Raw genomic sequence first — 21,292 nt, 5'->3', positions numbered from 1 at the left:
CGGTCCTGTGACAGGCCCCGCCCTCCCACTCGGCTCTCGCGCGGCCGGGGCGGGGTCTTGGGCCGGGCCGGCAACATGGCGGAGGCGGAAGGGGAGAGCCTGGAGTCGTGGCTGAGTGAGTACCCCCGGCCCCCGGCCCCGCTCCCCTCAGCCCCGACGGCCCCTCGGCTTCCCCGGCCGGGGCCCCTCGGCCTCCCAGCCTCGCTCCCTTGGGCCCGGGCCCCCCTCAGCCCCGGCCCTTCCCATCGCCTCACCGCCCCCCTCCTCCCGCCCTTCCCCGCCGCCCTCCTCAGCGAGGCGGGGGCCCCTGAGCCGGCCGGGGCCGTGGCGGTGCCGTCCGGGGAAGGCTGCGGAGGGTGTGAGCACCCCGGGAACGGTCCCCCCAGAGCGGAGACCCCCGGATGCGCCCTCCCAGCGGGGGGAAGGAGCTGAGGCCTCCCCCTCTCCCGGTGGTCAGTGCCGCCGGCCCGCCCGCTCTGGCCTCCCGCGCCCTCGGCGCGGCAGCATCAGTGGGGGAGAGGTGCAGAACTGTGGGTGTAGGGCACAGCCGCGGTTTGGGTCTGTTAATCAATTTGCTGGGAGGCGTGAGGAAAGGGCGGGTTTGTAGCTCACCTTGCTCGGCACCTGTAAGGCTGTTGCTTTTTTTGTGACCATAAAGGCTCGTGGTACGTGTCGGTCTCTGCTGTCCCTTCTTCTCTCGCCTGGATTTTGGTTAGCCAGGTGTAGAGCCTTAGTGCTGTTTCCAAGGTTGAGAACTGTAGGGATTTCCTAAATAAATTTTATTCGTGTCTTATACAACCATGTTTTTCAAGCAGACAAATTCTGCTTTATGCTTAGCTGCAGTTTCAGGGTAGGAGTTATGGATGTCCATTCCATACAGACTGGAATATTTTAAAATCCTTTGTCAAGATAAGGTATTTTTTATCACAGAATCCTAGATGTTAGAGAGAGGAAAAAAACCAAAACATGGCTTGTTCATCTACAGCCCTTGCTGAGTATCTCCTCATCGGGTGTCTGTCCGTGCTGCCCGTGAGTCGGCTGGCTGTTGGCTGTACAGAACCTAGCACTGCAGGATCCCGACCCAGCGCCGGCAGATCAGGAGATGATTCTTGAATGAATCAGTCACAACTATAATTGTTTTTCATATATTCCACACACAGGGGCTCCTGCTGCTGTCCCTGGGAGGTTATCCTGCACATCACTAGTTTGTTGCCTAGATTTTCTTCTTTTTTTAATAGTTGTTTGATTACAGCAGTGAGTGAAGCGCATAAGTAGCCGGGCGCTAGGCAAACAGCAGAAGAGGGTCATTACCCTAAATACGTTAGAGTGTAAAACCTGTTACGCTTTTGGAATTATTCTTCCATAAACAAGATTAAATATTTCATGTTCTTTCTTGATATTTTTATATAAAATTCCAATGCATACATGGTATCATCATCTATTATAAGAGTTACTGGCTAAATGATGCTTTCAGCTTGCTCTTCTCATTTTAGATCAATCCCTTCTGTCCCCTCACCATTTTTGCTCCTCCTCTGAACTCCCACAGTTTGTCAATATATTTTATTGTAGCCAGTGAGACACATGAAGAAACACCCACATCCCTTCCTTTTCATCTTTCTCGGAGGAGAACTGACTCACCGAGTTCAGTTTGTGTGTGAAAATATCTCTAGTAGGAAGGATATTTTAGGTTGTATAGCCTGGAAAGCTTCCTGACTGTTTGTTTTGTGGGGTTATTTTTTAATTATGGAAGTTAAGAGAGAAGTTCTCTCTCCTTGGCCAAGCAGTAGGAAGGATATTCTGCACTGGAGAACGTATCCTAAAGGGTAGTGTTCCAAAGGCCTTACTCACTGTAAGAAATATTGCAGTGAGCCTGATTGCAGAGGTGTACACATTTTTCAAGGCTTGTTTTTTCAATGCTCTCTCATTGATGAGGATGCATTTATGCCAGGTCACTGCTACAGTGATTTGTGCTGCTGTGATTATATTGCTCCTCCCATTGTAGGGGAGCATGGAGCATTTAGTGTATGTCAGTTACTTACCGGAGGAGTCGTGCAGACCAGGAAGGCAAGAGTGCAAAGGCTGGTGTGTATGAGTGCTTTCATCAGGCCTCCTGAGGTTTTTTTTTCTTGTAACCATCACAAAGCTGTGCTGTGTCTGATGCTAACCTTGAGGGCGTGCACCTGCTGTGCCCTTACTAAAGGGAAGGGCCAGAATTGCTCAGCATCACAGCCAACTTCCCAGTCATGGAAAGATGGAAAATTTCTTATTGCCAATGATTATTTTTTTCTGTATTGGTGGTATAAAGTCTTCCACGCTGCCCTGCCTCTGTCATCAGGTGGAGTCATAGACTCATGAAGTAACATCATCCTCGTGTCCTAATACTGCAGCAAGATCTGCACTTCAGCCAGGGATGATCTAGCATCTTCATGTCTCTTGCCTCATTTCAGGCAGCTGGGAGGGGAGAAGGTGATGCTTTCTATTCTCTCCTTGCCGGCAGGCTCTTCTGCACTTAGCTGAAATAGAGGAGGTTAGAAAATAATGTCAGTTGTACAAACAAGCTGGATCCTTTGACTTTAGTGCTGCTTTTTCTACTGCAAAAGGAAGCCTATTGTATCCCACTCATGTCAGGCTTAGGCAATGGCCAGCTATGTAATAAATGCAGATGGATAAAATATTATGTTTGTCTTAATTTCTTTTTCCCTTGTATTGTCATGGGTCAGCATTCTCTTTCTCCCGGGGATACAAACAAAATCTGACTGTTAGACTTGACATGCTTGGGCTGGGGATTCCCAATTCATATCCTAAGCCTGACCTGGGGAAACTCTTTGTTGGGTTGGCTTTTGTCTCATTTCAGTAGAGAAGTAAACCCAGGAAAATACAAGCATTCATTACCAGTCAATTAATGGTCTGTGGTTCTCTGCATTCCAATGTGGTTTCTCTATTGAGAAAATAAGCACCTTTGTTTCACATCTATTGATGCATCTGAATGTTGACTGGTTAGCGTTTTTGAGGGCTGAATGGCTCTGGCGCTTAGGTCAGGTGAAGCAACTTTCTAGGTCCTAAGCACAGCAGTGTCCGAAAGCTAAGGCAGAGATGGTGGCAGGACTGGGGTAGTGCTGAGACTTTTGTTCCCAGGTTGCTGATTCAAATTCACTTGGTTGCCAATGTGAAATGGGATTTTCAAGATGGGACCTGGTACAGAAGTGTCTCTGAAAGGAAACTTTATAACCAGTACCAAATGGGCCTTTGCAGGCAGTTTCAACAGAGAAGCCAAGGATTTGATATTCCAGAGCACCACACTCCCCTTTCTGGAGTGAATCCTTCCATATAAGTGTTGAAGCATATTTCTAAGGCAGTGCAGAGGAGCTCCCTGCCCACATTTTAACGTTCTGCATAAAAATAGAGGATTTTAAGTTATGCCTTGGTAGATGTGATGCAGCTTCATGTAGGGATGTCCTGAAAAGGTTAAGCAGGGTAATTTAGCTTACCTGGGGTGCTGTGTGCATGTGGCTGTACTGAGACTGGTAATGAGTAGCCATACGCACTGTTGTGTTGTGTCATGGAAACACATCAATCTCCAGAGCCAGGGCAGGACTTCTGATCAAGCTTATTAACTTTTATGAACTAGTGTTTCACATAGAGATTTTATGAATGTTAGAAATAGGGAGTTTCTTCATGGGGAACATAACTTCCCTTCAGTAATATCTCTCTCTCTCTCCTTCTGAGACTTTACTGTGTTTATGTGAGAGCTTTTGGTGCAAAAACTTAGATGAGTCTGAACCGAATCTGAGAGAGGGAAATAATCCAGTGTCATTCCAAGAAATCTTTGGAGATGTTCGCAACAGCTTTAAAATTAGCACTTGGAACGTGTTTGTACCACATCTTTTTTCTAATTTCAAGATGTGCAACCAACAAAGAGTTCATTTGGTTGAGTGTCCTTACTTGTTTGTGCTCTTCCTGTATTTATTAAATAAATTCCATTAACTCCAGCAAGAACTGTATTTTTTTCATCTAGGCCTGCAGAGCAGCAGAGGTGCTTTGGAGCACCGAACCATGCACGATGCCATTTGACTTGCATGAAAAGACTTTAGATTGTTGTAAGTCCACGGTTCCATGATGCTTCCAGGGTGTTCAGCAGTTGTGAGTGTGGTAATAAGGTTTAAGTGCCACAGCTATTTTGAACAGTTGTTGGCTCTGCAGCAGCTGTGTTTTAAACTAAGCCTCCCTTGAATCTCTTGAGTTCAAAAAATAGCTTGGTATCTTAGCTAGTACAAGATGTGATCCTACATTTAGTCCTCCCTGGCCCTGCCTTTTGCTTATCTAGGCTCCCATGAAAGTTACCAGCAGGCACAGAGATTCACCTCTGCGGAGTATTTTACAGATGCAATCCAAGGAACAATTTACAAAAATGCTTTCTTTACAGCTGTCCTTCTGTGAGGAGGAAAATATGAGTGAACCTTGTAGGACTGCCAGAGTAGGAGGACTAAGGTGAAAGTGAGGTTTCAGAGTAGATGTTTGACAGCTGTTTTTATCTGCCTGTGGAAAGGTAAAAGGATATGTTTTAATAATGATAAAAATGACAATTTGTAATGTAGCGTGTGTTTATTTTGTTATGCTTCCCTCTATGATAAAAGTACAGGGATGTGTGCTGTTTTTTTTCCCTGTCCTTCATCCCCTGCTCTATACTACCTGCCGAAGCAATATTTTCTTTTCTGTATCTCTTTCCATTGTATTAAAATTTTGAGGAAGGCTTCTTAAATGCCAGCCCTTGGATATACAGCTACAGTGTGTTGTTTCTTCCCTTACAAGAAAGAAAAATCATCATGTCTGGTCATCTTGGCTGGAAAATTAGGTTAAAGCAGGAATCTCGTCTAGTGTAAATTCAGTGCTCCATCAGAGTTAAGTAGAATACGTGAAGAAGATGCATTCATAACAAAAAAAGATGCTGATAGCCTCACTATTATGCAATCAGTACAATAAGCGAGGCCCTGGTACCCGAGGGAGGATCCTTCAGGAGCCTGAAATAGCCCAGTCGGTAGAGCATATAGGATTTGAATTCCTGATCAGTACAGGCTGTGGTGTCTATTACTTGCAAGAACAACTCAATGTACAATAATAAATTTCAGTTCATAATTCCCAGGAGAAGTGCTAAGGCATCTAACAAATCAGCTGACACTCTAAAAACAAGTGTTAATGCTAAATGACTTGTATTAAACATCTGATGTTCCAGCCCTTACTTCTACAAAACTCCCAGGGAATACAAAAATAATTTCGCATGTAGAAAGTGTGAGGGTTTAGCCTTTAAAGAGTTTAATGTTACAGCCAAATAGAAAGAGATAGCATTTCAGGCAGAGGGAAACTGTGTGAGCTCAAATATTTTATCCTGTACTCTCATTTAGAGTATGGAAAGAGTGTGTTTCTAAGTACTTGAGATTTGGCACCTGGTTTTTTGGAAAGCAGTGATTCTTGCTGGATATTTGGATGTCTCAACTTGGACATGCCCTTTTCCCTGAACAGACATACCATATGTGAACTTCTTTCTCCTCTTTTTATAGTTGGCAACAGATGTCAAACACTTTTCTCTAGGAAATGCATGACCTTTTATACTGTTTCTTTTGCTTGATTAGTAATATGTTCTCTTTCCCTTACCAAAGATAAAGCCACTAACCCATCTAACAGGCAAGAAGACTGGGAATACATCATCGGATTCTGTGACCAGATCAACAAAGAACTTGAAGGGTGGGTGTCCCAAACCTCTCTAGACTTAATAAATTAACATTCACAGTTTAAAATACATCATTTGTTCATCAGAATTCCATGTTTTCTTTTACATACACTGATACCACAAGGAAGATCCGTCTACAAAAGAAGCAAGATGCTGCAGAGTGTGGTTTCTCTTTTGTGAAAGGCAGCGTGGCTTATGCACAGACTGGGCACTAGGAAAAAGGGGATTCTGAATCTGCAGGGTTCTCATCTATCCAAACTCAGTCTGTTTGCCAGTCTGTAAAATGGGGTTATAACTCTTAGTGCCTGATGGGGGCTTCAAGTATTTAAAATCTTCACAAGGCTTAACTGAGGAAACCTGGGTCACAGCATTCCTGTGAGCTAAGGAAGAAGTGTTTTGTTCTACAAAAAGGAAACTAATGCAAGAGAAATTAAGTGATTTCCTGGGCTGGGGACTATACTGGGAGTTATTTGGCCCCTCCCAAACAGGAATCTGGAGTTGCTGGCTCAGACTGCCAGCCCTCACTTCCTTTTATATGTGCAAACACCCGGGCTTATGAAGATGCCCTGAATATTTCTTTTTAGTCTTTGTACACTGATGGAAAGATGAAAAGCACTAAATGGCATTTCTTTTAATTATGTAAAAGGCATCTCATTTAAATAGTACAATTTGTGAAAGTCTGAAAATCCTTCAACGTGTTCACCTGCTTTGTTTGTAATGGGGATCTGCTTTGTTTCAGGCCACAGATAGCTGTGAGACTTCTGGCTCACAAAATCCAGTCGCCACAGGAATGGGAGGCAGTCCAAGCCTTGACAGTAGGTAGTCCTTACCCCTCTTAAATCCAGTTATATATCATGCGACATCATCTGTGCGGAGTAGAAGGGGGCACAGTGTGTGTCAGTGGGGTTAGCTGGGGCTAGTTCTGGGGCTGAATGCCCTGATTCCCCCCTGCTAGGGGGAGCAGACAGTGAGAGGGGGCACAGTGAAGTATTTGAAGTGTCCAGATTGCTCATTAGCAATAGAGCAATCAGAAATAACTGGTTTAGTTTCAGCTGCTTTCCTTTGTTACCTTCAGGTAAGATTTGTGTTCATTGTTACGAGACCTAATGGTGAGATAACTTACACCCATATATATACGTGGCTGAGGGTGGGAGACCAGCCTGTCTTGATGTGGCACCCCTAAAGATGGGAGATTCATGCCTGTATCGCAGAGCAGGATTACGTGTCTCACTGACATGGGTCCTTCAGTTCCCCTATAAAGCAGAACACGGCTAGGCTGTTACTGAAGACTTTTGATGTTCATTTCAGCCCGTTTTTGTTACTTGAATGCAGGTGCTAGAAGCTTGTATGAAGAATTGTGGGAGAAGATTTCATAATGAAGTAGGGAAGTTTCGCTTTTTAAACGAGTTAATAAAAGTTGTGTCTCCAAAGGTTAGTCCCTGAGCCTTATGGCTATATTTACTTTTTGTTTGGCCTCCGTAAGCTACAGGCAACAACTGAAATGTTTGTAGCGCTCTCTTTGGCTCATTACATTTATTAGCCTACATTAAAGAGCTAAGTTTGGGGGAGGATTTATGCTTTGCTCACTATTTTTCTCGATAAGCTCTGCTTCCTTACCATCAGTGTATAGTCTCTGTACTGTTCTAATCCTTCACGTAACTCAAGGGCTTCTAAAGCTTGTCCTATGTTTCTTTAAAAAACAAACAAAACTCCAGTGTTAGTGGAAGAGGGGTGTGATGCAGAGGTTAAAACAAGAGACTTGGCAGCACACCGTAGAATTCTAGTCCTCGCTCTACTGTCAACTGGGTGTGTAGAGTGCCTGGCTAAGTCCCTCAATGTTCATGATCAGTTTAAGGTGGTGAAAAATAGACAGAGGCACCCCATGGCATGATTGCTGCAGCAAAGTATTCCCAGATTCTTTCCCGTAAGTCAGGGGAGGGGGTGGTTATCTGTATTGCTGTAGTTTTTAAATAGCAAAATCCTGACACCAACAGAACAACTGCTTTTTCTTTTGCTGAAGATAATCACAGAGCTTCTCTTCCCTGTTATTTCAAATATATTGGAAGAGCATTTTTTCCTCTTAATAAGACATATCGTAGATCACCTTGGAACTTTTATTATATGCATTTTAATGTATATCACTGAACTTCCATTCTCTGGGTTTGGGCTTTATTTCTAAAAAAGAAATTAAGAATGTGGAAAATTTATATCTTTTTTCCACTTTTAGTACCTGGGGGACCGAGTCTCAGAGAAGGTGAAGACCAAAGTCATTGAATTGCTGTATAGCTGGACAGTGGCATTGCCAGAAGAATCCAAAATCAAGGATGCCTACTACATGCTGAAGCGACAAGGTAGGAAGTCAGCTGCTCGTTCATGCATTTTCTCCCACCTGTGCTTTAAGCAGGAGTGTCACAAAATATACGGCTTCTAATTACACGGGGTCAAGGCAAGCTCTGAGGGGAGAGAGATCAAGGGAGAAATTCCCTGAAAAGCTTCTCATTGTATTTAAATGCCTTGGGCTGGCTTGGGTTGGCTTTTTTAACTAGATAAATGAGACACTTGCAAATGCTTTTGTTTCGGTTTGCAGAGCCTTTTTTGAGATTTTCTGGAACTAGTTATTAAATGATTTGAACAAGTCTAAAGTGAAGTAAGAACCTCCATGTAGCCTTTTGTGTTCTTTTAACTAGATCGCTTTACAATTGTACCTTTAGTTCAACTGATACAAATTTCTTGTGTAGGCACAGTGAAAAAAGCTCAGCTGAGAAGCATGTGGCTTCAACATAAGAAAAATTGGTTCCAGGAAAGCTCTTGAGGTAGAACACAAATCTAAGGATTTGACAATGGAACAAGCAGGAAGCTTAGCTCTTTCCCCACTTGTGGTTTGGAGTCTGCTCATCACCCCATTTTGCATTGCTGTCTGCTTCCCTGCTTAGCTCATTTATAGAAACAAATGTCATGCCCTTGAGTCTGCACAAAGCTGGGTTGTCTGGGGCTTCGCTCAGTGGTTCAGCAGCTAAAGTGAAAGGGGGAGAGACAAGTAGTGGAGAGCTATTGATTGTACTGAGCTATTAGAGGAGCAGTGTGGGCACGGCAACACGTTTGGTGGGGCTTTAGCCTTTATCAAAGAAAACTTGCTTTGTTTTTCCAGCTAGCATGCTCCGTGATTTTGATCCTATATTGTTCATTAGAACAGTGTGCTAGTATCAGTGGACAGATTGGCTGTGTGTTCACTTTGATAGCAGCCTGTGAATATCTGGGTGCACTGCCTGGTGTGACTGCATGTGCAAACCCATGTGGGTTCCCTTTCTGCTTTCAGGGATCGTTATGTTTGATCCTGTGATTCCTGCAGACAGAACCCTGATTCCTTCTCCACCGCCTCGTCCCAAAAACCCTGTGTTTGATGATGAGGAGAAGTCCAAGGTGCAGTCAAGACTTTTATCATAATCACTAATGCAAAGTGATTACTCAATGCACATTTAGAATAAGGAAGTAAAGTATGCTGATTTGGCTTTTATTTTTGGGGTGGTGGTGTGTACTTTCACAGAACTCATTGCTTTCTTCACCTACCTAACCTGAAGTTCCAATTAAGGCCTTGTCTGTGTTACTATTGTGAGGTTATTCCTGGTTAAAAGTACCATCTTGCTGTAGTACTGGAAGGCAGAGAATGTTTCACACACGGGACCAAAAATGATGTATGGGAGGAATAATTGCCTAGTGTCAGAAGTCTCTGAGATTTCACAGTATATGTCCTGTATAGAAGCAAAAATGTAACAACTCACATAAAGTAATAAACCATAAGTGACTCCTGCTGAAGTCACTGTAACTATGAAAGCAGTGTAAGCCTTGTAATACTGGGCTGTATCTCTTTACCCCTGAGTTGTTCACTTAGATTCCTTTCACTGCTTGCCTTTGCCAAAGGATCTTTATTTGTTTCCTGAATATCCTCTTCTCGACTTACAGCTTCTAGCCAAACTGCTGAAAAGCAAAAACCCAGATGATTTACAAGAGGCCAACAAGCTTATAAAATCTATGGTAAAAGAGGTAAGAAATTCCTGTAGGATTGGTTGCAGTCAGCAGTCTGCTTTCCAGGTTTTAAGCAATTTGACTTCAAAATGGTGGAGAGCTTTAGGATCATGTAAATGGCAGAACCTGGGTTTTTCAGTCTCCGGGATCATTGTGTTAATACATTCCTTAATTAAGTTGCGGGGCCTGAACGAGACTGACCATGAGCGACATCCAGACTTTTATTATTTTTTAAAACCCCTAACAGAGCTAACTTGCATCTAGTCCAGTGGTTACCGGCATAAAGGGGGTGCCATTTGATGACTTAGTAGGGCTCTTTGTGATCTGAATATGTTGTAATTTTGACTCTAGCTCACAACTGAGAGATGTTTGTATCACAAAGATCTCTATAGTTGGTGTCTCTGGTGGAGGACAGGGCAAGAAGGGGCAAGGATTGAATGCCTCTTGTTGTAATTAACTACATTCTCATCACTCAGGGTGGTATTTCATGTCAGGATTGGGTGGGAGCACCACAATACCACCCCTGGATACTGAGGACTGAGTCATTGGACTGGGTCTTCTCACAAGCAGCATTCATGGAAACACCTTCCTGTTTGTAGAGCTGTGATGCATCCACCCATGGCAGTCATTAGAAACTCTGGAGTCCAGGAAATGACTCACTGTGAACCTGGGAAAAAAAAAAAGGATAGTTTCTAGACTGAAGAGGATATATAGGTTACTGAAATGTTTCCATTCAAGCTTCTCTTGTCCCCAGGGCAGACTGTCCTACATCTTTAGTTGGAATCTCAAATCAGAGCTGGGTGGACATTTTCTACCGGAGAGTGCTTCTTGTTCCTAGTAAATATTTTGCTTGAAACACATCTTTTCTGTAAAATGGCATCGAGTGACCAAAAAAAAAAAGTCTTCCAAAAAGGTCAGGAAGGAACTTTTGGGAACTTTTCTATTTTTAGTGGTATAATTATACATTAAAGTCTATTTAATGAGACTTTTTGGAAATACGGGGTTTTCTATCATTTCAGAATGGTGGTGAAAAGATAGTAAAATAAGCAAAGCTTCACATGAATGGAGAGGTTTTTTGTGTTGGTTTTTTTTTTTCTGGCTTAACCTTAAATAGACAGTACTTGACATGATTTACAGGTAATACCTGCAGTTGTGATACTGTGGACCTTTACAGGGAAACTCACTTTTTATGTCTGTGTCTTATACCCTGAAGGATGAGGCTCGCATTCAAAAAGTGACAAAACGCATGCACACACTGGAGGAAGTAAATAACAACGTAAAGCTGCTGAATGAGATGTTGGTTCATTACAGCAAAGAGGACTCGTCAGAGGCTGACAGGGAGCTCATGAAGGTGGGTCTGAGCTGCTCCTTCTTCCCAGAAATCCTGCAGTCAGTCTTTTCTTCTTACAGACTTGAGTTTTGCAGAGAATTACAAACAGTGCAGTAAAATGAAGGGCAACGGCTAGAAACAAGAGCAGTTGTTGGAAATGGCAGGAAAGAAAATAACCATGTTTTTAACAGCTTTCACCAAGGACTCAATGGGTAATACCTCGATTTTGCACATGCTTGAAGTGAGGTACAGCTGTTCTTCAAAGATGCAGCGTGGCAGAATCAAGAAGCTGCAGTTTGTAATTCTTGCTCCTGTTGGGACACGCTGCTTGCAGATCGTAACTGTCCCTTACAGCACTGTGGATGGATAAACTAAAGGCTGAATGGGGCAGAAGATATGTCCTCCCCTTCAAATGAAGAGTTTTAGCTAGCGTTATAAGGTTGGGAGAATATCAAGAAAGTAAAAATCAAAAGAGCCACCAGGGACAGCTGGATAGGGCCTAGGGCCTTGGAGAGTTGCACCTTATCTAATTTAAAAAGTTAAAACTACTCATTTTTAACAGCAGGCTCCTGAAACTATGGTAAGACGCTTAAGAAACTGGTTTGTTCTGTGAAACATTTTTTTCTTGCCACCTTTCTTCTGTGTGGTTGCAGACTCTCCGAGTAGTGGCTGCAGCACAGTTGAAGCATAATTGTTGAAGCACAATTCTGCTCTTCCTCAGGCTTGTAGGAGTTACGAACATCCCTGGCCATAAGTGCTGATGTGAGGCAGGACTCAGAGATGTTGTGTTGAAAATGCAGGTTGTGTTTAGATTCCCAGGCTAATGTAATGCTCACAGCTCTGCTCATAGGGCGGGGACAGGGGATCTTGGTTGGCCAGTCACACTGGCACGTTCAGCACAGCGAGACTGGTTTCTCTGTTCTGGGATTTCCAGTGCGTGCCTGGGGAGCCGTTCTGTGCTGGCTGGTGTTGCTGACAGTGGCTCCTGGCTGATGAAACCCTTTCTCCTAATCTGTCTTCCTAGGAGCTCTATGAAAGGTGTGAAACTAAAAGACGGACATTATTCAAGCTGGCCAGTGAGACAGAGGATAATGACAGCAGTTTGGGTAAACTAAGCTACACTTCTCCTTTTTTAATTGCTTTTGTGACCTGAGACTGTGCAAGGATTCAGCAAGGGAACGGCTGCTGTAAAGACGCCTCTTCACTGTGGATGCGCTTTGCTTTGAGCAAGCAGATAAAAGACAAGACCCTTGCCTCTTTATGCTTATCATTTAAATTCAGGCAAGGACTTGACAGTAAAGTTGGTGGTTAGGGAGGCTGGGGGTGATAATGGGGGACTGCTACTGCTTTGGAAGGGAAGGGGAGTTGCTGTAGGGAACAAAGCCTTGGACTCATTTTTTCATTGTTATTGTAATGTGCATGGACCTAGAAAGATCAGGATATTGCTTAGAGAAGCATGGCAAAGACAGAGAGTAATGGAGCTCATAGCCAGATAATTATGGTTTTTCTTGCTTGATTATTTATTTGATAACTGAATACTCTCAGCATTTAGTGGGAGCAAAGTGACTAATGTCTTGGAGGTCGTTTTTGTCTCTTCTACACATAGGGGATATTCTGCAGGCCAGTGACAATTTATCCCGTGTGATAAATTCCTATAAAAAAATAATAGAGGGGCAAGTGATCAATGGTGAAGTGGATCTCCCTGTGGTGCCTGTAGCGGAAGGTGAGTTCCTGCGAAGCCAACTGTTCAATTTTTGAATCTTGCAAGTCTGTTGGACAGGGTTTCCTGTTAATTGTGGTAAAGTAGGCTATTGATGGTTCTTGTGGCCAACAGTTTGTGAATTAGAGAGGGACAAAACAGCTCCTAAGTTGTGGATAAACAGTTCTGGACATGAGCAACAGTGCTGCAGCTTTGCATTTTCCATTGCTCATTTTGTATTATCGAAACCTTTGAAGCCATCAGTAGCAAACCTGCATCTGAACAGTTTCTGTGGCTGGAAGTTCTCATACGTTTTCCTCTCCACATTTGTCCTGTTTCTTAATGGTGAGATGTAAGAAGACAACGATTTTATCAAAAGGACAAGAGCAGGACTGTGGGAGCCAGGCCAGGGGTTCTGTTCCTGGCTTTGCCAGCAATTCCATTTGTGAATTTAGGCCAGTTGCCTGCTTTACACTTCAGCTTCGCCATTGAAAGCTCTGTGTGTGTGTGTGGCAGAATTACCATTTGGGAGTCACTTTTCTGCATGGGGAGCAGTAGAGGGGTGCATAATGCTGCCCGACAGCATCTTACTGGGACAAGACTGTCCTAAATATGAAGATCCAGACCGTATGGATTTTCCTCAGCTCTCTAGCTCTGTGGTAGCCTTTTTATTGTAATTCTGTAGGATCTCCCAAAGCCTCATCTGACCTCAGAAGATTTTGAAAAGATGACAAATTATGGTACCAGAAGCCCTGGGGAAGGAGCAGTGGTTGGAGCCGGTGTTACTTTTCATATAGAAGTGTCCTAAGTGTCTGGGTTGATTTAAGTAGCTTGTGGGCAGCAAATGGTTAGGTGGAAAGCATGTGGGCCATAAGCCGTGATTAAATGAGGATCTGTGTTATCTAAACCATCTCTGATCATTTCTTCTGTACATTGGGTTTGCTCTGAGCCTTTTGCCTTCTTTGCTAGTAGTGCTCTTCTCCTGTCCGCTGCAGGGAGTAACTCCACAAGTAATCTCAACACCCTCATTGACCTTGCTGGATTGGATGTCACCAGCACCCCGCCACCTCCAATGCCACCCACCACCCTGACGCCAGCCCCCACAGTAGCCCCAGCCCCAGCCGAAATCCCCATTCTCCCGCCTCCTCCCCAGACGTTCGCCCAGTTGCGGAGCAGTTCCTCTAGCCAAGTGGAAGCCGCACCCGCTCAGCAGAGCAGTACGGCCAACTCCCTCTCCTTGCTGGATGAGGAGCTTCTGTGCTTAGGTAAGATGCTGAGGGGCCCAGAAAAGGGCTACTCAGTCCATGCCTAACAAAGACTGCTTTCTTCCTTCAGTGTGAGGGCTGGCTGTGCATGTGGCATGCCTAAAAGGAGCATGAGAGGCCTTTGGTTTCTAGAGAAGTCCAAGGGACAACTCCCTTGCATCGTCCCGAATATGAGACCTGGTCAGTGAGTCAATACTAAAAACTCTTGATCTTCTCAGAGTAGGCTGCTAGTGCAGTAACGGTTGAGTGTAACTGCAGGCTGATCTCTGTGGGTGCTTGGACATGCGGGCTGCAGTTTGGTACAGATACCACCCCTGACTGTGGCTGTGCTAAAGAGCAAGGTGCCTTAGAGGGGTTGTGTATAGGAGCCTGCAGAATGCCTGCCTGTGGAGCCCAGGCAGGAACAGCAGAAGATGCTGCAGATCAGGAAGGGTTAGAAGAGCTGCGTGCAGGGGTGACTGTCAGTCTATTTTCCTCATCATAGACTTGCAGCCCATGTCAGTCTTTCATCAGGTTCTTGGGCTCTGGCAGAGCTGAATCGAGTAGTTTGATGGTACTGAAACAACTGCCAAGGGGTGACACCTAACTCACTTGTTCCTCCAGTCACCTACTTGCTTTTCCTTTCAGGTCTGAATGACCCAGCCCCTACAGCAGTGAAGGAGACATCAGAAAACAATCAGTGGAACATGTTTGAGGTACAAAGGAGGGTCTCAGGGGACGGGGAGGGAGGGGCTGTCATTGTGAGACATCTTGGGACACACTCTGTCACCTTGGAGAGCTGTGTGATCACACATACAGGCAGAGGGGCAGCTGTTCCTGAGGGGCAGTCTGACTTAGCCCTAAAATCTGGGATAGCTGTGTCCAAACAGAGTAGATATCCCTGAACCTGGCTTTCTCAGTTTCCCATCTGTCCCCCATGATGTTAGCACTTCCTTTGCTTAAATTACAGATCAGATGTAGTCCTGACATAGGCCACAGACTTTGCTGCTTGCCACCCAGCACCTGTTTTTGCGGTAAATCTATCTCCCTCTGTAACAGTGCCATCTCTACAACAGCGGGCAGCAGTGAGTTAGAGCATCTACTTGTCCTCTCTTTCAGAATGACCAGTTGGACCTGGATTTCTTTAATCCGAAGATGGTGACTGTCACTTGCAACCCTGCAGGGAACCCTCTTCTCCATCACACATCACAGACCACATGTGGAACGTCGGTGACGTTGCCCTCTGCTTTCACGGCCTCTCAAACTGCTCCCAGCATCCCAGCACCAAACTCAGCACCATTTGTATTCTCTGCTGGACCGCCCGCCCCTGCAGGGCCTCCTAAGACTATTCCAGCTGCTCCTGGGTACTTCAGCTCATCTGTGGGGAGCAATATGCCACATAAGATGGATGCATTGGAACAACTCCTTGAAGAAGCCAAAGGGTAACCAGAAGTCCTGGACTTTGCTTTCTGTGCAGTTAGAAAGTCAAGCTTCCTGTAGCATCACATTCACAGACAGACTTTCAACTCTCTGGTTGAAATGTGTGATTGGGATTTTTCTTCTCGTAGGGTTTCAGTTTACAAACTAATATGAGGGTCCCACCTCGGGGAGGAAATGCAGCACTCCCGGGTAGAGCCTGATACAAACACACAGTGTAAAGTTGAACAGGCTGCTGAGGTGCAGAGGCCTTTGCCCACCTTTACCAAAGTGGGATTCTGCTTTCTTCTTGACTTAGAGAAGTGATGTGACACCTAACCCTACCACCACCCATTTCCTTGTAGAAATTCCTTGTAGCTCTCCTTCTTACATGACACCATCCTGAGTCACAGACTCCAGTCTGGCTCTGGGCCACTGCTTTGTCCTGGTGATGTGCTGTTATCTGTGGGTTTGTGGTGAAATACCCGTTTCACTTTCAGCTCAATTTCTGATGTTTTTTCTGTCTCTTGCAGGACTGCCACCCAAGGCATGGCGACACCCTCGGTGTTCCCTGGGGTTACTTTGCCAACCACTGTAACCTCTGCCCCATTAATCGCACCGGCAGGGCTGCCAGCCACTGCCCCTGGAGCCCCTCCGATTCCGTTCCCAAGCAGCTGCACTGCTGGCTCAGGAAGTCCTCTCTTCCAGCCAGCATCATTCCAGCAGCAAGGCAGTCCCATGAAAGCACCTGAAATTTCTTTGGCCAATGTCCATGTTCCCTTGGAATCCATTAAACCTAGTAAGTATCTCAGGTTTTTCACCTTTCTCTGAACATTTTTTAAAAGCAAAGCTTCCTGACAAAGCTTATGAAGCAGAGGGGAAGGATGAGATGTCCCAGCCAAACAGTCAGATTGCCTAATGCTGCTACAGACCGTCTTCTGCAGCATAAACCTGTGTTCCTCTCCCCTTCTCTCTCTGCGGCAGGCAGTGCCCTCCCGGTGACAGCCTACGACAAGAACGGCTTCCGGATCCTCTTGCACTTTGCCAGGGAGTGCCCGCCGGGAAGGTCGGATGTGCTGGTCGTGGTAGTCTCGATGCTGAACACGGCACCACTTCCTGTGAAGAACATCGTGCTGCAGGCTGCCGTGCCGAAGGTAGGGATGCGTCGCTCAGGCCAATGGTGATGGGAAACTGTTCGGGAAGGCCTGGGTATGAACTCAGGGACGTGGGACAGCCTGGTTCTGCCTTTCTACAGGCTGTGCTCTGCCTGTTTCCGAAACATAAAGGTGGTTGTCAGAGGCAGAGAACACTGAATAGGATAAGTCCAGAACTGCTGGGAGTTAGTGTTCTGTTTTTCTTGGTATCTAAGATCAATGCAGCTGTGCCTGTCCATGAAGGTGGCTCAGATAGCACCGTGACAGGACTCTTGCATGGATAGAGCCACCTCTTGCATGGATAGAGCTATCCTTGAGGTCTTTAGAATCAGAATTTTGAACAGACATCCTAAATCTGGCAGTATGTTCCATTCTAGTCTTACTGCACCTAGATAATTTTGGATGACCAGCTTTGTGTTTTGAAAACTCACCCAATCTCAGCGAAGATCTGCCTACTGTCACGAAGGTGTTCACATTAAAACCTCTGACACGAGAGCACTCAGATAGGAAGGTGCTGTTGGTGTTCACCTCACTTTTACTCGGGGCTGACTTGTCAGTCTACTTGTTCCTACTGTGTTGCACAAGCTGGGCTGGCTCTCATTTCCTCATCCTCACATGTGGATTGATTCTCTTCAGTTTGGTTGTATGCTGTTATGTCCCCAGTCTGTGCATGCATCTTGCATTGTCCCCAAGGTAGGAGATAATCCCTGAGGTTCCACCTTCTTTTTCATTTGCAGTCCATGAAAGTGAAGTTACAACCACCCTCTGGCACAGAGCTGTCTCCATTCAATCCCATCCAGCCGCCTGCTGCCATCACCCAAGTCATGCTTCTGGCAAACCCTACAAAGGTGAGAGGGGCAGTGGGACTTATCCTGGCCTTGTCAGACAAAATTTAATGTAAGCTGAATTCTACAGGGGGGTTGGACCAAACGTTTGAGCAGATACAGCTGCTTGTTCCTAACTTGCCCTCCAGAGGTGGTTACTGCATAACGTTGGTGCTTCAATTCAGGGCCAGAGGGAGGCTTTTCCTCAACAGACTTTGTCAGCAAGGAGAGGTGTGAGGAGGACCTGTGCATTTCTCCCAGCAAAAGGGCAGTGGTCATATAGGGCTCAGCTTTAAAGGGCAGCAGTCAGAGCTGTGTCAGGAGTTTGTCTGACTCCCTTGTGCACTGGAAGCGCCTGGCTTTGGTGATAGATCAATGTCAAATTAGCTGGTGCTGTCGAAATACTTTTGTTGTGTTGAGGCTATAGCCTATAGACCTGAACCAACAGACAAATGTCAGATTGTGTCTGTTCCATTATTCTTTGAGGATGTACCTGTGACCAGTGAAACGACGTGGTGAACCCTTTTCTGCTGATCATGCTGGGAGCATCTGAGTAGCTGTTTTTCCTCGCTGTGGTTACTCATTGAAGTAGCCTGCTCCATAAAGCTTAGTATGCTGAAATAGTTTCTAATTACTTGACAAATCTAGATGTTACTACTTGAGAATTACAGCAAAAGGGTCCCTAAAGTATCAGCTGAAAGCTTTGAGATCCAAAAGGATGAATGTCAGGGGCATTTTGAAGATCGTTGAAAAACTTCGTGAGGTACATGGAGATGGCCCTCATCGCAGGACTGGTACCAGCCCCTGTTTGCTGTTTTACTAAGAATTTTGCAGCGCAGGAACTCTTTTATCTTCCTCCACATGATGAGGAATTTAATTTTGAAAATGTTGAACTATTCCAGCAGCGTTCTTCAGGCTCACTGGTGCAAACTATTATGACAGGTTCGTGCTTTTCTCCTACTGTTCCATGCTAAGCAATAAAGCTTTTGGGGTATAAAAACTACGAGGTAGGTTCGTGCTTTTCTCCTACTGTTCCATGCTAAGCAATAAAGCTTTTGGGGTATAAAAACTACGAGGTAAATAACTCAGGTTTGCTAAATAGCTGAACTATTCTGTGAACTTAACCTTGGCCCTCTTCCCCCTGCTGTGTGCAACAGAAGTCTTGTTCTCTCTGTAGAGCTGAAACAGTTTTGTTTGAGAGCAACTGGGGCTGTTCTGATGTTGCTCTTGGGTTTTGTCTTTCCTGCAGGAGAAGGTGAGGCTGAGGTACCGACTGACCTTCACCCTGGGAGACCAGCCCAGCACAGAGGTGGGCGAAGTGGATCAGTTTCCCCCGGTAGAGCAGTGGGGGAATCTATGACCTTAGGACACTGACAGAGACTCTGTGACAGGACCAGGAAAGGATCCCACAGGCCTGGAATGAATGTGACGTGGGGAGGGACACACATGCTATCCACTGGTGATGTTCAGCTTTGTTTACATGTCCTGACCACTCTGCTTGTAGCTTTAGTCCAGAATGTTTTGCCCCGCATTGAAGGGGTCCTGGAACATTTATGCCAAGCATGAACTGAGTGGCAGCCAGTCACAGGCAGTGCTGGCTGCTTTTATCTTGACCTCTGGGTGAATCTGGTCCTATCTTCCACTCTAGTAAACTTGAAGTTATTGTATTTTGAGGGGAGACCTGTCAGCAGAAGGGGATTTAGTTGGCTTGTTGCTGTACTGCTGTCCAGAGATACCTACAGGCTGGTGGGGTAATGATGCCACCGTGAGCTTCCTCAGTGCAGAGCCCTTACACGTGCCCTCCCTCGGACTTGTACCTCCTCAGTGCCAGACCGGACCCGCTAAGCATGTTGAGCAATAATGCTGGCTCCGTGAGGGAATGCTTATTTTTTACACTGAAATGGCACTTAGTTCCCTTCCTCCCCCTCTGCTGCTTCATTCCCAACGGCCAACGTAAGCCGACCCTCGCTCTGTGTTGTGCGACACTGCTGTATCTTTAGTTGTTATATTTATTTTATACTGCCAGCTGCCTCCCCGTTGTATCCATTTGGGGGTAGCTGGGGCTGAGTTTTGTATGCAAATGGTTACACTGGTTATTTTTCTGCCTTCATTGCATTCCACAGTGTGGGGAAAAGAGGAAATATGTAGTGAGGAGGCAAGCGGGGCTGGAAAGGAGCCGTCAGTATTGGTGGAGGACAGCGCCTGGAGGGCAGAAATGTCCTTACAATCACTGATCAGGTGCAGTGACTGAATCCAGGGATAAGGAGAGATGGCTCTCGCGTCCCCTCATGCAGGCAGTATTATTATTGTAGTCGAATACTGTGTTTTATTCAGATGAGTACAATGACATACAAGATGTAAATAATAGAGCTATAGGATATCTAAATAGAAGCGAGCAGGCAGTGAAAGGAAGGAAGGCTCCACTGGGCTGTGGCGATGCATGTGCTGGGTTTAATCCCTGTTTTAGCTGTTCCCTGTATTAAGTGGCTAAGTGCAATTGTCTCCAAGGGGGAAAGCAGTTTTGCTGGATGTCAGTGTTCTGTGCTAACGGGGGGCAGAGGAGCTGACCCCTCTAGCTACAGTCTCACAGTAACTAGGTTTAAATCACTGGGACTTGATTCTAGCAGTCCCTTCCTTCTCCCTCTTGATTGCCCATCTCAAGCAGTGCCTCAACTAGCTTTGACACAGACTATTCTAAATTAACAGGTTTTTTTAACATCCATTGACAAAAGCACAGATAGGGTGGGTCCTTGGGCATAAGCTCAGCATTTCTAGCCGTGCTGGCAAGCACCAGCTCCTGCCAAACCACGAGTGGGAGCTGTCACCTAACGCACTGAGAAGATCAGTATACAGGAGAAGACCCCAGCCTGGTGTGGGAAAATTAATGATGGCTGTAAAACCCATTACTGCAAATGCAGCTCGGAGTTACTTGTAGTTGAATTTTCTTTACTGTGTTGCAAAGTAAAAATCACTAGAGGTGAAAAACTCAGCGGATTCGAAGGCCTGAGGTCCTGATCACAGGAGGCACCAGGCAGTTGTAGAAGCCCTGAAGGTGGAATCAAAGCTCAGCCGAGGAACTTGCTATAAACTCGTGGTCCGAAGTTCATGAAGACCCCAGCCTTGTCAGCCCCTGACGCAGAAGGTAGGCAGGAGGGATGGGGATGTTGTTTGGATCCTTAAAGTGCTTTTAAATCGATGGACTAGGATAGAGGACAAGGAGAGAATTCCTTCTGCCTCCGACCTGTTCTTGCCAGCACTTTAGACACAGTAGGCATGGGGGTAGTGCTTAGGTCCCGGCAGCGTGTCCTGAGGAAGGTTTCGCTGCTATAGATGCCTACAGGTGAATCTCACTGTGACTTGGAGGAAGGCAGGAGAGCACATGTGCTTTCTGCAGCGGCTTTGTTCTCGGCGTTAGCGGCAGCGCGCTGCCCGCGCCGCACAGCCAGATGGAAAGAGGCCGTAGTCCTGCTGCGTGGAAATGCGTTGTTAAAAGCTTCAGAAATGAAACTATGAATGTTCCTTGTCTGTAGGGTGAGGTTCCTGCTTCATACCGAACAGCCCTAACTGTATATATACATCTCAAATGCGTTTGTTCTGCTGCATGTTAAATAAATTGTTTTCCCTACTTTGCTCTGTGGATAGCCCTGGTGACTGCTGGTGGGGCGCAGTGCTGTTTCTGTAAATCCTAAAACTCAACCCATTGTCTCAAGACCATCCAAACTAAGCAAAAACAGAGAAGTTGCTGGTTTTTAAAACCCCCATGATTTAAAAGGTGGGCTTAGTTTCAGTTCTGGGTGTTAGAGGTAAAGCAGCTGAACAAGCCAGGGTGATGCAGCTGCTGGCAGTGGGGTTCACCTTACCGGGGGAGGGTCGCCAG

General features: G+C 45.7%; 1 protein-coding gene across 8 annotated transcripts; it reads left to right on the top strand.

Moving 5' to 3' along the window:
• Positions 1 to 56: 56 nt before the first annotated feature.
• On the top strand, positions 57 to 21,040 carry GGA3 (golgi associated, gamma adaptin ear containing, ARF binding protein 3). 8 transcript variants are annotated; one of them, XM_074847115.1, is made up of 19 exons: positions 57 to 115; positions 4,016 to 4,097; positions 5,655 to 5,739; positions 6,465 to 6,540; positions 7,058 to 7,156; positions 7,953 to 8,076; positions 9,042 to 9,145; positions 9,686 to 9,766; positions 10,962 to 11,099; positions 12,103 to 12,184; positions 12,685 to 12,801; positions 13,773 to 14,042; positions 14,670 to 14,737; positions 15,141 to 15,463; positions 15,971 to 16,236; positions 16,422 to 16,591; positions 17,329 to 17,439; positions 18,318 to 18,357; positions 18,665 to 21,040. In XM_074847115.1, exons 2-19 carry the CDS (start codon positions 4,061 to 4,063, stop codon positions 18,787 to 18,789), a joined length of 2,316 nt encoding a protein of 771 aa, XP_074703216.1. In that variant the 5' UTR covers positions 57 to 115; positions 4,016 to 4,060; the 3' UTR covers positions 18,790 to 21,040. The 8 variants fall into 8 exon arrangements, with proteins under 8 accessions (XP_074703216.1, XP_074703215.1, XP_074703217.1 ...); XM_074847117.1 differs by lacking the exon at positions 57 to 115 and adding an exon at positions 4,424 to 4,546; XM_074847119.1 differs by lacking the exon at positions 57 to 115 and adding an exon at positions 4,424 to 4,546 and having other exon boundaries at positions 6,465 to 6,544.
• Positions 21,041 to 21,292: the final 252 nt, after the last annotated feature.

Source organism: Strix aluco, chromosome 21 (genome assembly GCF_031877795.1).
Source record: "Strix aluco isolate bStrAlu1 chromosome 21, bStrAlu1.hap1, whole genome shotgun sequence".
Lineage (NCBI taxonomy): Eukaryota > Metazoa > Chordata > Aves > Strigiformes > Strigidae > Strix > Strix aluco.
Note: the sequence above shows the minus strand (reverse complement) of the source record. Positions and strands in the feature narration are given on the sequence as shown.

Coding starts and splice junctions, on each gene's coding strand:
- GGA3 (XM_074847114.1), top strand. CDS start 76: ATGGCGGAGGCGGAAGGGGAGAGCCTGGAGTCGTGGCTGA. Junction 8,077..9,041: donor CTACATGCTGAAGCGACAAG/GTAGGAAGTCAG, acceptor TTCTGCTTTCAG/GGATCGTTATGTTTGATCCT. Junction 15,464..15,970: donor CTCCTTGAAGAAGCCAAAGG/GTAACCAGAAGT, acceptor TGTCTCTTGCAG/GACTGCCACCCAAGGCATGG.